Source organism: Rhineura floridana, chromosome 19 (genome assembly GCF_030035675.1).
Source record: "Rhineura floridana isolate rRhiFlo1 chromosome 19, rRhiFlo1.hap2, whole genome shotgun sequence".
NCBI classification, from domain to species: Eukaryota; Metazoa; Chordata; class Lepidosauria; order Squamata; family Rhineuridae; genus Rhineura; species Rhineura floridana.
In genome coordinates, this window is record NC_084498.1 from 20,955,427 (window position 1) to 20,973,587 (window position 18,161).

An 18,161-nucleotide genomic window follows, 5' to 3' on the forward strand; every position below is an offset into this window, starting at 1 on the left:
CTGAATTCTCTGGTTTTGACCTGGCCTCCTTTGCAGTTGTGATGAAGCTAGACGGGGCTTCTGCTGCAGAGCAGATTAACATCACCAAAGGAGGACTTCAGGACACGTACCGGGCCCTGCAGTTCCATTTTCACTGGGGGGACCTCCACAGAAATGGCTCAGAGCACACCATTGATGGGCACCAGTACCCAATGGAGGTAAGTCGAGATTTTCCGATTTATTTATTTTTGTTGGCAATGTACTGCAGTCTTGAAAAGAGCACTTAGAATGCTCAGAGTCAATTTATATAATATTCCATTTATTTATTTGAAAAAACGGATGTCCCACTTTCCCTCACCAATAAAACGGTTTCAACTGGGCGTCTGAAACTCAGTAGGGAAGGTGCCTGTCTAACTTCTAGTGGGAGGGAGTTTCACAGAGCCGCGCCCATGACACTGAAGGCACCGAAGACTCCTCGTTGACGCGAGTCATCCTTCTTGCCCATGGGGAGCCCCTGTGCTCCCCCAGATGACCTCAGGGATTGACTTGGGGACATACAGGGCAAGGCAGAGCATGCTGTCCTGGGCTCCTCCGAGGAATGATGGGCTAGCAGAGGCTGGTCCATTAGGGCACACCAGGCATTGCCTCACCAACCTCAGTCTAACCCCCCACCCAGGCTTCACACGTCTGCCTTCTTACAACCAGTCCAGGGGGTGCTTCTGTCTGTCAGCTTCCTCTTCCTCCACCTTAGTTTCAGTGTTGCTTGTCAGCAAGGAGGAGGATGGAGAGAAAACTAGGATTAGTTGTCTGTGCCTCTCATTGGCTCTGGTTCCGCCTACAGCTTGGGACCAGGATATCTGAAAGACCGTCTTACCCCTTATATACTCAGTTGATCACTGTGCTCTGCAGGTGAGGACCTCCTGCAGATACCATCTTATCAGGAGGTCTGTTCCGCACAACATAGGAAGCGGACCTCTAGTGTGGTGGGACCTACTCTTTGGTATTCCCTCCCCTTAAATATTAGACAGGCACCATCTCTGTTATCTTTTTGGCGCCTACTGAAGACCTTCCTCTTTCAACAAGCCTTTTAAGTAGAGACCTTATCCCAGTCTGTGTCTTTGTTGCAATTGCTTTTTAATATGTTTTTAAACCTTTTTTATATATATATAAAAAGATGTTTTTAAAGCTTTAAAGATGTTTTTATTTTTGTTTTAATATATTTTAATATGTTATGATGTTTTAAAATGTTTTTAGTGCTTTTGTTTGCTGCCCTGGGCTCCTACTGGGAGGAAGGGTGGGTTAGAAATCTTCTTCTTCTTCTTCTTCTTCTTCTTCTTCTTCTTCTTCTTCTTCTTCTTCTTCTTCTTCTTCTTCTTCTTCTTCTAATCATCATCATCATCATCATCATCATCCCTGTTAAATCTATTATTGAATGGAAACCAGACCCTTAAGGATAAAGAATTGATTAGGTTTCTTTTAAGTTGCAGCCCAGATATTAATAGCATGGTTTTGGAAGGATCTGAAAGCTATATCTATTTTGTTGTGGTATAGTAAAGTCTGGCAATTAGCCTTAACAGAGAAATTGCCACAGAAGCTAAAGATGGTGAAAGGACAGAAATGTAAAGATTCTTTGTGGCAGAGCGGGGGAGCTTTATCACATATACTAATGTAGCAGGCAATAAAAACAAGGTTCCCAAGACTTTTCAAAATTTATGGAATCTATACAGGTGACCAAATAATTTGCTTGTATATTTAAGTGCAGGAAATCTTATTTTATATATATATGTTGTTTACTCCTTACTCTCAATGGATGTATGGCTTTTTTTTTTGAAAATTAAAATGGAAAAATCATCATCATCATCCTTTTTAGGCTTCCTGACTCCCATCCCACCAGTCCCAATGGGCCCCAGCCACCACAGTGGTGGACTAAGCATTCAATAAAATCAAATCAAGAAACGCAGCACTGGAAATATCCCCTGTTATCACACCACTTCCAGCTCTTCAAGAACGATGGAAACCATCCAGGAGCTTGACTGTCTCCAGCCTGAGTGCTCAGGCTCTGAAGTGATGAGTTCTGAAACGATGAGTTCAAAGGCAACAGCCGCCCCGTTAAATGGCATGCACCAAATAACCCTAAATCAGTTCTCTATGGTTGAGCAAGAAGCTATTAATTAGGGAAGGCCCTCGGGCTTTGATCTTGCTAGCCATGGACAATCCAGCCATTCATCCCTTGAGTTGGTGAAAAGGAGGACGACATGAAAGGGCTTTTTAACAACCCTGGGGTGATGATGGGGCCTCCACTCAGGTCATTTCACTGACTTTTAATGGTTAAATCAAGAGAGTATGAAAACAGGTCGCTCAAAGCCACTGGACATGATTGCCTTTGAGTTGCAATCTGCTTTAGGTGGGGTTGCCTTCGTACCTGGTCTGGAAGCTTCAGCTGATGCAGAATACCGCAGCCAGACTGGTCACAGGAGCAGGTTACTGGCAATGTGTCCAAGGCAGAGAGTGGTGCCCTGGTTACCAGTTTGCTACCAGGCTAGGTGCAAAAGACAAATAGTTAGAATGGAAGGACAGCATGCTTTGGAGAACATCCTGAACCTCAGGATTTGTTTTCAGGGCCAGAACTGACCTAAACTCAAAAGTCCACTCCCCTGGGGTAACTCTTTTAATTTCAGCAGCCTGATTTAGGTGGGAAAGTCTGTTTTCTGCTGCTGCTGTTGCTAAGCAATTTGGGTCTCGCCCACACCATACATTTAAAGACATGGCTTCCCTCAAAGAATCTTGGGAACTGTAGTTTACCCATCACAGAGCTACAATTCCCAGCAACCTTAGAACGACAGTTCCCAGGATACTTTGGGGAAGGGGGGAAGCTGTGTGATTTAAGTGTCCATTCAGTCTGCCGTCAATGTTACGCTCTGGTAACTTCTAGACTGGATTACTGTAATGTGCTCTACGTTGGACTGCCCTTGAAGACTGTTCGGAAACTTCAGCTAGTGCAAAATGCGGCAGCCAGGTTGTTGACGAGGACCAATCGGTCCGCGCATATAACACCTGTCCTGGCTCGCTTGCACTGGCTACCTATTTGTTTCTGAGCCAGATTCAAGGTGCTGGTTTTGACCTATAAAGCCTTACACGGTGTGGGACCGCAATACCTTGTGGAACGCCTCTCCCGCTATGAACCTACCCGTTCACTTCGTTCAGTATCTAAGGCCCTCCTCCGGGTACCAACTCACCAGGATGCCCGGAGGATTGTTACTAGATCTAGGGCCTTTTCTGTGGTGGCCCCCGAACTGTGGAACAGCTTACCGGAGGAGATACGCCTGGCGCCTACGGTTCTTTCTTTTAGGTGCCAGGTTAAGACCTGGCTATACTCCCAGGCATTTTAATGTTTAATGTTTTTATGTTTAATGTTTTAGTTTAATTTTGTTGCTTTTTGTTACTGATTTTATTCTAATATTGTATTTTAATCTTGTTTTGTACACCGCCCAGAGAGCTATTAGCTATGGGCGGTTTAGAAATGAAATAAATAATAATAATGTATGGTGTGGACGTGACCTTGCTGGTGTCAGGATCCTTTGCCAATCTAAAAGCCACCCAGAGATCTACCAGTTGATTTAAAGTCTGCAAGTGGATGAATATCCCAAAGGGCCTCTGAATAACTCTTGTTTCTTTTTCAACAGCTGCATCTTGTTCACATGAACACCAAGTACAAAACCGTCAATGAAGCCAAAGGGCACCCAAACGGACTTGCTGTGTTGAGCTTTTTGTTTAAGGTATCTCTTAAGAAGCAGCTGCTGTTATTCTATTTCATAGAATCATAAACTTAGGAGAGTTGGAAGGGGCCTATAAGGTCATCGAGTCCAACTTCCTGCTCATTGCAGGGATCCAAGATAAAGCACCCCAACAAATGGCTGTCCAGCATTTAAAGTACTTAGATCTATCGATCTATCAATCTATCGATCTATCGATCTGTCTGTCTGGATAATTGAGCTTCATATATGCAGGACAGTGGTGGGAAACCCTTTTCAGTTCAAGGGCCACATTCCCTGCTGAACAACCTCCTGGGGGCCACATGTCCAAAGTGGGTGGGGCCAGAAGCCAAAGTCAGCAATAAATGTGACTCTGGCCTTTGTTTAATAGGTTACATTCCAGCCAAACATCACAGGCTTCTATACATGCACAGTCTTGAAGAAGGCATGGAACAGGACCAGTAAGGGGTGTGACTTTGGGGTGCGTGTGGCTAGGGGAGAGCGAGCCCCAAGGGTCAGACAGAAGGGCCTTAACGTTTTTTTTTTATAGCTTTCCATGGTTCCTGCAGAGGAACTTTGCAGAGGTGAAAGCACCTGGGAAGATTTAGAGTGGATTAATGGCATGTTTGGAGAGGGCTGGTTCCAGGGTTTGGAGTGGATAAATAGCATGTGGGGCTCACCCTCAGTGCGGGTCCCAGGGTTTGGAGTGGATAAATGGCATGTGCAGAGAGGGCTAAGCATCCTCACCCTCACTGCTGGTTCCAGGGTTTGTGTGTATGTGGAATCCCTTGCTGCTCATTTGCTTACACCTTTCCCTCTGGGCCAAATCTGCACAGAGGAAGCATACAAGGGCGTCAGGCCTGCTGTACCATCCCCACTTGCCAGTGCTTGCATATTTGGAGATGGGAGATGAGCAGGCACTGATGGATAGGAGGAGGGGCACTAGGACCAAGAGGCTCCAGAGAGGGGCTGTGGGCCCCATCAGAAATCCAAAAAGTCAGCTCACCCCACCCCACCCCCTGCTACTCTTCTGCAGTAATTGCCTCTTTCCCCAAAGTGCTTTTCATTTCAAAATACAGCCCAGCCCTTCTGCTTTTGAGAGATGGATGTCCCGGAGTTGCAACTTTTTCTGAGGCCATGCCTTCACTGGAGAATGGCAACGGCAGCAAGGGGGGGTTTGCTCTTGTTTGACACTGTGACCTCACTGTGCACCTCCTCTGACATGCAGCTATTGGTGGGGCATCCACTCGAATGGGGAGGGAATTTGCTTCGAGTCGAGCCCCATCCGTATGGCTCGAGCACCATCTATACGTAGTAGATTTTTTCCTCTCTCCTCTTTGCAATGCAGATCTCTGATGCGGACAATACCAATTACAACACCATTGTCACCGGCCTGAGAAACGTCACTCATGCAGGTGAGCATCAAGCCACGGGCAAGGCTTTGGGAGGCTGAGATTTGGCGACTCAGCCCCCTTCTTGCTGGAGTTTATTGTCCCCTTCATTTCCCCTCACTGGACAAATTAAAATCCATCCCAAAACTAAAACATCTGAGATGAGAGGTTGACGTAGGTCTTGGTTATGGCAATCTCTTCTCGCCCCTTGACGCTAGTGGGATATAGGAGGCTGCCTTGTACCAAATAAGACCATTGGTGCATCTATTCAATTATTGTCTACACTGACTGGCAGCAGCTCCCCAGGGTTTCAGATCTATGAGCAGCAGCCCCATTGGCCCAGCCCAAACCCACTTGCTGCGTGGCAATGCGCCACCACGGCAGCGCCAGTTGTGAGGCGCATTGCTGCTTGCTCTTCTAGGGATGGAAAGGTCTGTCAGTTTCAGTTCTCTCACGCCATCACTTTTCCAATCTTAAATTCACTTCTCCACATTTCTGCAGCATTTTGCATTTTTTTTAAAAAAATGAAAATTCCCCAGAATTTCTCCTAATAAACACATTTTTGTGGGCAGTGTTGACTCATGTCCGCATTCTTGCAAGCCATTTCTCACCATTTCACTCAAACATTCATTTCAATGCACACTTTCCCCTAGTATATGTATTTTTGTAAACATTTTTTGGTTGGCGAACTGCATTTGCAAAATTCGAATACGTGCAAATTTCAAAGGATGGCTGGATTGCGGTTCTCGTATTGCTTCAGAAAGAGCAGACTGGTAAATTCGTCTTGAAATGCAAACTGGATCAAAATCCTCCCCTATCCCTGCCTCCTTCCTTCCTTCCCATCTCACTTAAAACAAGGAATGAAGTTCTTCCTGTCCCATCTGTCTCCCTCATCATCGTTTCTGCTTCTCTATCTAGAAGATTACGTCGATTTGGCATCCACGTTTTCTCTGAGCAACCTCCTCCCCAGCATGGCACTGCTCTCCAAATATTATCGCTACATGGGCTCCCTCACCACCCCAAACTGTGAAGAAGTGGTACAATGGACTGTGTTTGAGGAAAAGATCCCAATCAGCAAGTCACAGGTAAGAAAACCCGAAAGCGTCATGCTGGAATGATGTGTTATAATTGGCATTTAAACCCAGCCATTTAGCCAAAAAGGCTGTCGGAGCAGCTGACAAACATCAGTACTAAGACAGGCTCTGTTCTCGGGCTCAGAATCTAAAAAGACAAAAGGAAAAGCGCTGCTTGGATCAAGGCCTGTCTAGCTCAGCATTCGGTTCTCACAGTGGCCAACTAGATGCCCCGATGGGAAGTCTGCCGGCAGGGCCAGGGCACTACCCCTCTCTCCCCACTTGCAATCCCCAGCAACTGAGATTCAGAGGCATACCATCTCCGACAGTGGAGGACAGAATACAGCCATCGTGGCTAGTAGCCACTGATAGCCTTATCTTCCACTCATTTGTCTAATCCTCTTTTAAAACCATCCAAATTGGTAGCCATCTTTGCCTCTTGCTGGAGCGAATTCCATAGTTTAACTCTGTGCAGTGTGAAGGAGTACTCCCTTCTGTCTCTTCTGAATCTTCCAGCGTGAGATGGCCCCATCTTCTAGTATTGTAAGCAACTGACAAATCTTTTTAAATAAAAAAAATGTCATGCTTAACCCTCTCCCCACATGCTATTTATCCACTCCAAAACCTGGGACCAGCACTGAGGGTGGGGATGCTTAACCCTCTCCCCACACCCCATTTATCACTCCAACTCCTACCAGGTGCTTTCATCTCTGCAAAGTTCCTGTGCAGGAACCATGGAAACTTAAAAAAAACAAAACTAAATAAACAAATGGCAGGACCCAGCCTCTAACAACTGGCAAATTATTCTCTTTTTTTGTTCAGATGAATGAGTTTGTCAACACCATTTACTTCAAAAATGTTGGAATGACATCTCTGAAAATGACCAACAACTTCCGCCCTCCGCAGCCTCTTCATAGCCGTAAAGTATATGCATCCAAAGATGCCACCATCAGCTGTGGCTGTCCACTTCCTGTCAATCTCCTCTTTCCTCTGCTTTTGGCTATTTTGGTTGGCCAAAGCTCTGGCCCCTCCTAGCTGTTTCATGGCCAGTTGCCAAAGTCTAGAATCAATGATGGCTTCATGGCATCTTCATACCCATGCTTCTTCACTGTGATCCTTTTCTAACTACTGAGCTGGACGATGCATGAGTTGGAACTGAATTGGCACCAAGCAAAGAACACAACATTCAGTGGCTGCATTTTGCTGAGCTTTGGAAAGATGCTTTCATCCTGTTAATAGGCTGGTTCAAACTGCTGAAAAGGCCTCCAGAAAATTTGCTGACTGCAGTTTTTTAAGGAGTTGGTGGCAAACTGTTGTTTCCTCGTGAGAAAAAGTGTGCTGAATCTGAAAATGTAAATTGCCACATTTTCTGATGCCTTATATTGCTGCCATCTTGAAATAAGGGTGACCTTGTTAATTTTTCTGCATTTTCCAGCAAAGGCAGCTTATTTATGTTATTATAAAAGTTGTGACCCACACAGTTCTCAAAAGTCGCTGACATCCCCTTCAGAAAGCATTTGGTGCTTCAAGCTTTCTAACAGTACAAGGGTGGATATAGTTACCCTGCAAAGCCCTTTCTTCTGGCCCATCTAAATAGTGTTACGATTCCAGTACATAACACGGATGAAGTTTAATAAGAGAATTATAAAACTGGACATAATACCATTCTTGTTAAAGGGGACTTTTTAAATTTTTGTCCATGAGTACATTTTGGTACATACCAATATTTGATCAGCAAATAAAGATGAGCTCTGAAGTTCAGTCCATTGATCTGTTAACACACATGCTCTCTCTAAGGTTACATTTAGAGAGGTTACATGGTACATATCATTTTGCTGCTTTTACACGCACACTGACCTACTCCACATCCTTTCTTGCATCTGCAAAACCTAATGATCTCTGCAGAAATATGGCGATGGCATCAATTACCATCAGCCCAGGTTTCAGTTCTCCATTTTTGGCTGTCAATCCCATGTATGCAGGACTTGGAATGACACAAACAAGCATACCACTTGCTTCTGTACTATGCTCCAGTAGTGCCTGGTGCCCATTGGTCGTGCTCCAGGGGATGTCCTCAGAGGAAGAGGCCTAGCTACAAGAGATATAAGCTTTCACCAAAGTGCCCACCAGTGAGGACAGGGTTGCAGATGCAAGCACAGTCCAAATAAATCCAGGTTAAGTGTGGAGAATGAGTCTAGGTCCAAACATAATTCAGTGACAAAGTCAGGCAACAGGCCAAGGTCAATATTCTAGGTAGTTCAGGCAGGGAAACTAGACCCAGGAACTAGGACCCAGAAACTTGTGTTGTTTTCAGAGACTGGAAGGCTCAAGGGGGAGACCTTATGTTCTCTGGCGTCCTAAACTGCAAATGAAATAGAGCTGAAGTTTCTTTCTAAAGCTCAGTCTGAGGATGATTGTGGCTGAAACAACATTTGTGCTCTTCCCTGGCTTGTTAATAAACACCTTCCATGCTGAAATTGCTCTATGGTTGCTGGAGGAGATGTATTATGATGACCTGTCGGAGCATGAAAAAGTAACAATGGAGTCTCGCAGTCAGGCAATCAGCAAGTGTTGGCCGACTTCTTGTACATTAATGTGCTTTCTTTCTCATCCAACATTCTCTGGAAGGTGGAGTACTTGGCAAATGTACCAAGACATCAGTGCCTCAGAAGAATATGACAACTGCATCAGATTCATGAGGAACATATCATGCTTGAAGGATGGGTTTTTGTCGCTTTTCTCATGGGAAGCCAGTAAAGGTGTTACATCCAACTTACTTTTAGATGTACTTCAGGTGGATCAGCAAATGGTCCAGCTGCCACAATGTCCTTGCCACTTGGTGCCTTTGCCATTAGCTCAATAGCTAGAAATTTTGTCTGCCTTATTGTCAGCTAATGCCATGAAGTTCAGAGTAATCCTTGCGAAGGTGGCTACAAAATGTTTGATATAAAAAGTAGGTTTGATAGACTGTACACAAGAACCAAAAATGTGAAAACTGGTGGCTATTTTCCAAGATGGCGGCCAAACCACTGAGCAAAACAATTTGGCAACTGAGATGTTTGAATTCAGTGCACTGTTTTTCATACAGAAACAGCACCACTTGCACCTAATTCCTCCCAAAATGTTGTCACCTTCCCCAATCTGGGAAAGGTAGCCTAGTCTATAAGACACTTCTCCACATGGTGTCTGCCACGCAGTTGATGTACCAGGTTGGGGTAGCATTGGGATTAGAATTGTGCCAAACTTTCAACTTTGCCAGATGATGTGATTTGCTTGCAGAAGACAGAACATGGCGCACCATGCACCTTTTCATCAGAATGTGAAACAAATGCTGAAACGATGTAAACTGACGTTATAATGAATAAATCAAGAGTTCTTAATTTTTTTCATGATGGGAGGTCTGTGTCACATTCATTCCTCACCTAAGGTATTAAATGGCCAACCTAGTTTTTGGCTGGTGCCCATTGGGACTGGTGGGGCGGAAGGCAGGGAGCCCAACAGTCAACGGATCCAGCCAATGAAAGGCAGAGCCCATGAATTCTAGTTTGCGCCCCATGCTTTTCCCTGCTGAGTTCTGTGAGGGCAACACTGAGATTAAGGAGGAAGAGGAAGCTGACAGGCAGGGCCACCCCTGGACTGGATGTAAAAAAATCACAAATGGCTGTGATGAAAAGATCTGAAGCTTTCCTCAGATCCCCCCCCCCCCGGGCACCTTCAAATTGTTAATCTTTTGCAGGGAGGGTTCAGTCACCAACCAGAAATTTAAGTTTGCATGATTAAAGTGGATTAAATATTTCTTCTTCTTCTTTTTCTTCTTCTAAAAAATAAATCTGAAACATTTGTGGGAAATTTTTAGGAAAAAACCCTCTAAGTAGGGAGCATCTCTCTCTCTCCCCCGCCACAACAACCCAATGTGGATGAGGGCAGATCTACAACATAACATTTAAAATACATTCAACACAGATGTGAAGCTTCCCCCAAAGAATCCTGGGAACTGTAGCTTGTAAGAGTGCTGGGAATTTTAGCTATGTGAGCAGGAAACTACAGTTCCCAGGATTCTTTTTTTTTGGGGGGAGAGAATATGCATTAAATGTTTTAAATGTATGGTGTGCATCCTCCCTGAAAATGCTCAGTGGCCATGGAATGATGACTGACCTGGAGGAGGGAGGATAGATAAAGGAGGGGAATTGGAAGGAGTGACTGGGACACCAAACAGCAACACTCTGTGCATTGTATTGCAAATCCCGCTGGTAACAATTTAATTTCCTTTCCAAGTTACACCTCTGAAAGTTGGCATTGTTAACGTTCCCTGGGCTGTCTGCTGCATAGATTTCGCTTCCCTCTTGTCATGGGGCTTTTAGCAGGATTCTCCTGTTCCCTCCAATTGAAATTTCAAAGGAGCTTTGAGCAGGAAAATCCCGTTGAGAAAAGCAAAAAGAACAGGCAACCCTCCTCCGCCTTTCCTGTCATTTGTCGGGAAACCAAGGAAATGGAGCTCTTCCGGAAATAGCAAACCTGTTAAGGAGACACTGCAACTCCCCCCTTTTGTTCTCCTTAATTACCAGTTTAAATTCAGCACCCACAAAGAAAGTTCTCCTGGTCTAAAATTAGCTTCCAGAGAGGCCAGCTGGTTTCTTAATACTCGTAAGAGAAAAACACAACACCTACACGCTTCTGGCAAATTAGACTTTCGCTGTGTGGTTGTTTTGACTTCTTTAGAACATTGTCCCATCATTAGCCTTGATCCTAATTTCAACAGCATACATTTTTTCAGAATGGATGCCACTGGGCCAGGGAGGATGATAGGTCTTACTTATATAATCATTCCTTCTAGTTCCAATGTTTGGGTGTGAGTGCTGATGGTTATGTCTTCAAAATGGTGCTATCCACTCAAAGGAGGAAGGGATGGCTTGGGGAAACCCACACATGCCTAAGAGGCAGGGGACCCCCCCAAATGCCAAATGATGACAGAGCATGCTGATTGGGCTGGGATGCTGTTGGGCTGTTGTTGGAGGGGGACACACAAAACTGGGGAGGGGGAACAGAATGGAAACCTAAATAGGGAGCACTTCACAGGTGCACGCAGCCAACGCAACAAGACTGAACCCCTGCTCACCAGCTGACAAGTGGGAGTTCAATCCTGTTCAGTTTGGTTGTGTGCACCTGTTCCCTGCTGGGAGCAGGCATTCATAGCCAAAGAAACCATGGAAAATGTAGGCGTCTGTCTCTGCTCCTCCCCCCCCAAGGTAGGACACACAGAAATGCTTTGACATTCCTATGCTTGGTGCTTCCAAAAGTGTCAAGTGTAGGGTTTGCCATACCTCTTGTGCTGGAGTTCCCCACCAGCTGGCTGTTGGGTGCTTGGGAGCCCCGTAGAAGGGATTTTAACAGGTAAGTGGGACAACTCACCGGTCAATCATGCAATGCCAAAATGATGTCACGTGACTAACACATGGGTGGCCTTGCACACCTGTCAAATTTGGCCTGCTAGGCTGTTTGTGGCATGGATCTGGCCCGTCAGAGCCAAAAAGCTTCCCTACCCTTGCTGTAGATGGCCTTAAAAAGATCAATTTATGGACAATCAAGGCTATCAACAGCGGCTGATCATGATGGGTGTGGACTGCCTCCATGGCTGGAGATGGCATGCCTCTGAACACCAGGTCAACAGCGGGAGAAGGCTATTTTGCACATGTCCTGCTTCTGGGCTTCCCAGAGGCATCCAGCTGGCCAATGAGAGAACAGAATACTAGAGAAGAGTTTGATCCAGCAGGGCTTTTCTTACATTCTTATAACACCGAAAACCCACCTTCTCTCAAGGTCACACTCTACGTTGTACCCAGAACACCAGAATCTGCCTTATTCTGAGCCAGACCATTGGTCCATCTAGCTCAGTATTGTCTACTTGGACTGGCAGTGGCTCTCCAGAGCTTCAGATTGAATCTGGGACCTTATGCATGCAAGGCAGTTGCTCTGCCACTGAGCTATGGTCTTTTTGTCAGTAGAGCACGGAGGCTCCAAGCATATGAGCCTCCCTGATTACATGGCTGTTTCACACACTTCAGGGGCCACTGGAGGAAAAATAGGGTTGGTCTGCTGCTATGGTGCCCTCCAGACGTTTGGGCTCCAGTTCCCATCAGCCCCAGCCAGGATACTCAGCAGTTAGGGATGATGGGAGTTGTAGTTCAGCAATATCGGAAGGGCACCTTGTTGGCTGACCATCATCAAAGTGACCTCACACTAGGGATGGGAGAGAAATTCGATTCAGTTCTCATTTAAAGCCGAATGTATTAAATCTGCACTTTCTGAAACAATATGAGAAATGAAGCGCAGCCATCCTTTGAAATTCGCATTTATCTGAATTTTGCAGTGCAGTTATCCATCCAAAGAATGTTTAGTATATTAGGGGAAAGTGTGGACAGCATGAGAGTATTGTTGAAAAATAACATACAAAAATGCATTATATGACGAGAAATGGCTTGCAAAAAATGTGTACATGAGTCAAAACGGCATGCAAAATGTGTTTAACAGGACAAATTCACATTGAGCCGCTGAAGAATTTTCATGATCTTTAAAAAAAAAAGAAAACAAAAAACCCACAGAGATTGCTGAAGAAATGTGGAGAACCAAATTTAAGATTACAAAAATGAGAAACTGACAGATCCGAAACGGACAGATCATTCCATCTCTGTCCCACACACACACATAATTGGAGCTTCTATACCTGACTGGTACAACACGGTACATTCAAACACCTGCTACCATGCTACATTGGTAAGGGATGAACCAGCCTTTTTAATGTCAGTGTGCAATATGCACTGATCTGTGCAGTTATATGGGGTTGACATCCCATGCAAGATAAACTGCACGCCTCGAAGCTCTGGAAATGGCCCGGCTAGGCCACTTCTGTAGCCCTTTCGTACAGCACGTAATTACCTTGCTGTGTCACTGTCAATATGTTTCTGCTACATCAATTAGGAGTGTTTGAGTGCTGCCGGGTAAGTAATAGATCACCAGGGAATTTCTGGCACTCTTGACTTGACAGAGCACACCATGTAGACCCAATAAATCAGGGGAGGTTGTCTGTTAGCTAGCAGGACTGGCTTCTGCAGATTCAAAGTAACAATGATGGCAAAGTTAGGACCTTGGGGGATTTAGATTATGAACAGAAGTGTGTGTGTGTGTGCGCGCGCTAGGGATGGCAAGATCTGTCAGTTCAGTTCTCTCAGTTCCTCATTTTTCCCGATGTTAAATTCAGTTCTCTACATTTTTACAGCGATCTGCAATTTTTTTTAAAAAAAAAATCCTCATGAAAATTCTCCACCATTTTAGTGCAAATTACTCCAAATAAACACATTTTTTTGTAGGCAGTTTTGACAAAGATACACATTTTTGCAAGCCATTTCTCATCATTTCATGCCGCGGCTTATGTTTTCTTCCCTGCATTGTCAAACTCTTTAACGGTGTCACTTCAATCATTTCGTCAGGAGGCTGTTGGGATCAGCAGAGTGACAGGTGTTCAATGGCTTCGGGTGTAATTGAGCTGTTATGTTCTCGCAATGAAAGGCGTGATGGGAGTAATCTTTTAAAAATCTATCTCTATACCTATCAGTTTGTGAATTGCATTGATTTTGAAACTGGCAATTTATAAATCCTAACATAAACCCAGCCAACCCTGTTATATCGTCTACATCTCCCAATCCCACCCTAAGCGGATGCCTCATCAACTAACTAAGGGAAAAGCAAAGAAGCAAAGGGGATTTCGGAACAGGAAAGGGTGTGTGTGGCTAAAAGAAGGTTACAGTCTAAGGTAGGAATGGGAGATAAGTTTGATTCAGTTTGCATTTTATGCCGAAACGATCAAATGTGCATTTTCTGAAACAGTATGCAAACAAAAACACAGCCGCCCTTCCAAATTCACACTTATCCAAATTTTGCTATGCAGTTCTCTAGCCAATGTGCACAAAAATGAATATATTAGTGACAATAACATACAAAATGAAATGACTTGCAAGAATGGGTACGTTAGTTAAAACTGTATACAAAATGTGTTGATTAGGAGAAATTCACACTAAAATGCTGAAATGGTGAGAGGTGAATTTAAGTTTGGGGAAAAAACTGAGAAACCGAGGGGACCAAAACGAACAGATCCTTCCATCCCAAATTCAAGATTGCAGTGTAGAGGCTTTGATTGCTTATTAAAACATTTCTGAATGTGTCCTCCACATCTGATCATCAGATCAGTCCAGGGTTTTCTGTCATAGGAAGAACTCTGCAGGCCAAAGGCCTATCTAAGCCCACCATTTTGTTTCCTAGCCCAGGGGTTCCCAAACTGTGGCCCATGGGCTACCAGTAGGTTAAATGATCAATCCTTCTTCCCAGGGAACAGGGAGCGACTATTAAACCACTCCGGGAATGGTAGCTCCGTGAGGGGAATTGGGGTCTCCTAACAACGCTCAGAACAAACTACATTTCCCAGGATTCTTCGGGAGAAGCCATGACTGTTGAAAGTGGTATAATAGCGCTTTAAATGTATGGTGTGGATGTGGCCGAGTGTTTATATCCCCTCCTGAAGACGTTCCTCTTTCAACAAGCCTTTTAAATAGAGACCTTGTCCCAGTCTGCGTCTGTGTTGGAATTGCTTTTTAATATATTTTTAAATGGGAGAGAGGGAGAGAGCTTTCTCAGCTGTGGCCCCCAAGCTCTGGAATACCCTACCCCAAGAAGTTCGCTCTGCTCCCTCCCTGTTGGTTTTCCAGAGACTTCTGAAAACGATCTTGTTCCGGAGAGCCTTTGGGAGGGACTGAAGGTATTTATTTATTCATTTATTTTATTAGATTTTTATACCGCCCGACCAGCATTAGCTCTCTGGGCGGTGTACAACAAAATATAATAATACAAAAACGTCTCAAAATCTCATAATAAATACAGCATAAACATATATAAAAACAAGGAATCAGAAACAATTACAACAAAATTTAAAACTAAAACAAGTTACATATTAAAACGCCATAGCAAAGAGGAAGGTCTTAACCTGGCGCCAAAAGGACAACAATGTCGGCGCCATACGCACCTCTTCGGGGAGACTGTTCCACAATTTGGGGGCCACCACTGAGAAGGCCCTAGATCTTGTCACCGCCCTCCGAGCCTCCCTATTGTTTATTTATTTTATTTATTTTATTACATTTTTAGACCGCCCTATAGCAATAAGCTCCCAGGGCAGTATACAGCATAATAAAACAGGTTAAAATACAAGTAAATATATTAAATACAATGTAAATACAATACACAATAAAACATAATTAAAAATTTTCAATTTTAAGTTCAAATTTTAAAATTTTTAAAATGCCTGGGCGAAGAGGTAGGTCTTTACCTGGCGCCGAAAAGATAACAAAGAAGGCGCTAGGCGTATCTCATCAGGGAGGGCGTTCCATAGTTCGGGGGCCACCTATGAGATGGAACTCGGAGGAGGGCCTTCGATGTAGAGCGTAGTGTACGGGCAGGTTCATATCGGGAGAGGCGTTCCAACAAGTATTGTGGTCCCGCGCCGTATAGGGCTTTATAGGTTAAAACCAACACTTTGAATCTAGCCCGAAAGCATATTGGCAGCCAGTGCAAGCGAGCCAGAACAGGTGTTATGTGTAGAGCCTGACACTGATTTTATGTCTTCCACATTAAATTTTACCTTTGTAGTCTCTTTAGTATCAATCCCTATATATATGTATATACGTGTGTGTGTCTATATATATATTATTTTATGTATTTTAATTGTATTTTATGTATTTTAATTTATTTTAATGTTTTTGTGATTTTACTGCTTACAATTTTATTATGTACATGTTTGATTTTATTTTTGTAAGCCGCCCTGAGTGCCCTATTACAGGGTAGAAGGGTGGGACAGAAATATTTTAAATAAATAAATAACCCTTTTCTTTTTTAAAAAAATGCTTTCAACGCTTTTTAAAAAGGTTTTTAAAGATGTTTCGTTTTAATATGCTTTTAATGGTTGTTGTAATATATTTTGAAGTCTGTTTTTACGATGCTTTAAAGTGTTTTTAGTGCTTTTGTTTGTCGCCCTGGGCTCCTACTGGGAGAAAGGGTGGGATATAAACAAATAAACAAATGATCCCCAGCAATCGATGTTCAGAGGTGTGGAGGCAATATAAGAACATAAGAAGAGCCTGCTGGATCAGGCCAGTGGCCCATTCATCCAGCATCCTGTTCTCACAGTGGCCAACCAGACACCTGTGGGAAGCCCCCACGCAAGATCTGAGTGCAACAGCACTTTCCCACTTGTGATTCCCAGCGTACTGCCTCCGACAGTGGAGGTCATGGCATTAAACAGGAACAATTAAGGGTGTCCTGTTTTGCTATACACTCCCTCTGAATTATCCAACCTCCACACAAAGGTCAACTTGCCTGATGCAATGTTCTCCTTTACAAAATAACAAATCTTGGTGCTATATTCCCTGGAATGAGCGAAGTACGAATTAATCTCTGGCTACTTCCAAACATAACAATTCAGTGTCCTTTCCCATCACTGAATAGAATGGGAAGTTCTGAAAGATGTTGTCTTCTGCCCCTGACTGTGTAAACAAGCAAATAAATAAGTGCATCAGCTGAAGGGCAGAAGCGCTGGACCCATGTGAAAAAGACTAGCAGTGAACGTGCTGCATTCAAAAAGTTCATTCACAGACTTGTGCAAAATTACAACCAGGAAACAAAAAGGCTGTCAATGTAGTTGACTTTAATTAAAATGTAAATGTAAATTTGACAGAATGATTATGAAACTGTTCATCATAAAACAGTTCTGTTATTATCCAGGGCAGCCTTTCCCAACCAGTGTGCCTCCAGATGTTGTTGGACCATAACTCCCATCTTTCCTGGCCATTGGCAATGCTGGCTGAGGCTGATGGGAGTTGTGGTCCAACAACACCTGGAGGCACAGTGGTCGGGAAAGGCTGATTCAGGGACTGAACCTGGGACTTCCTGCATGCAAATCAGATGTTCTACCTACGGCCCCTTCCCCATGGGGAGTTAGAAAACCTCGCTGATCTACCGCAGATCCCATCCCCATGAAATCAACCAGTAGATCCCAATCCACCTTTTCCCAACATTAGCAACCCTATGAAGAAATCCTTCAAATGCACAGATTGCAGGTGGCATCTAAGTTCTGCTCAGAGTAGTCTCGTTGAAATTAATGTACCTAAATTAGTCATGTCCATCCATTTCGATGGGATCCAGCCCTACATATCTAGGTTTTGTGGGCAGTGAACAATCCTCCTGAAACCAAAGCAGCTTTGAGACTGCAAGTTTCACCACCTTTAGGTAGACAAGATACAGAACAAAACATTCATGTCCACCCAGGAGTCTTTGCCTTTTGATAACTTGATCCTCAGGAAGATGGTTGTGTGGGCTTTAGGGACTTAGGAAGCTGCCTTATATTGAGTCTCATCGTTGGTCCCATCTAGCTCAGTATCGTCAATATGGATTGGAGAGCAGTGGCTCTCCAGGGTTTCTGGCAGAGGACATTCCTGACCCTAAATTGGAGGACCTTTGACCTTCTGCATGCAAAGCAGATGCTCTCCGTACTGAGCGATGCTCCGTCCAGCTCTTGCAATGCCGCCGTTTTACAAGTTTATCATGCGACCCCAGTTTATGCATCTCCTCCAGGTGGTTTATTATCTAGTGCGCTATTTACTTTTCACAAGATTATCTTTGATTTCTTTTTAAGTGCCGAACGTTTTGAAACTTGTCGGGCTGGAACTAATAGCGGGGCTCGCTGCAAGAATATTCAGCAGGAAGATCAAGTGGCTGGCAGATAAAAGAGGCAACTTAAAGGGCTCTGCTTTGCGCTGCAAAGCAAGTTGTGGCCAGAGGTTTTCCTTACAGCTGCTCCACAGAGAAAGGGGTGGGAGAACCGGTGGCCCTCTGCATGTTGACGGACTCAGAGCAGGCCCTAATGTGGG

At 44.3% G+C, this 18,161-nt stretch overlaps 1 protein-coding gene across 1 annotated transcript in view; it reads left to right on the forward strand.

The window, feature by feature from the left end:
• LOC133373396 (carbonic anhydrase 15-like) overlaps window positions 1–7,322 on the forward strand; it is a 30,257-nt gene extending 22,935 nt beyond the window's left edge. The window contains exons 4-8 of the mRNA XM_061603056.1: window positions 37–197; window positions 3,663–3,755; window positions 5,080–5,146; window positions 6,041–6,207; window positions 7,018–7,322. Coding sequence (XP_061459040.1) covers window positions 37–197; window positions 3,663–3,755; window positions 5,080–5,146; window positions 6,041–6,207; window positions 7,018–7,230 — 701 coding nt within the window. The 3' untranslated portion in view covers window positions 7,231–7,322. The remainder of the gene's footprint in view (window positions 1–36; window positions 198–3,662; window positions 3,756–5,079; window positions 5,147–6,040; window positions 6,208–7,017) is intronic.
• The last annotated feature ends 10,839 nt before the right edge of the window (window positions 7,323–18,161 follow it).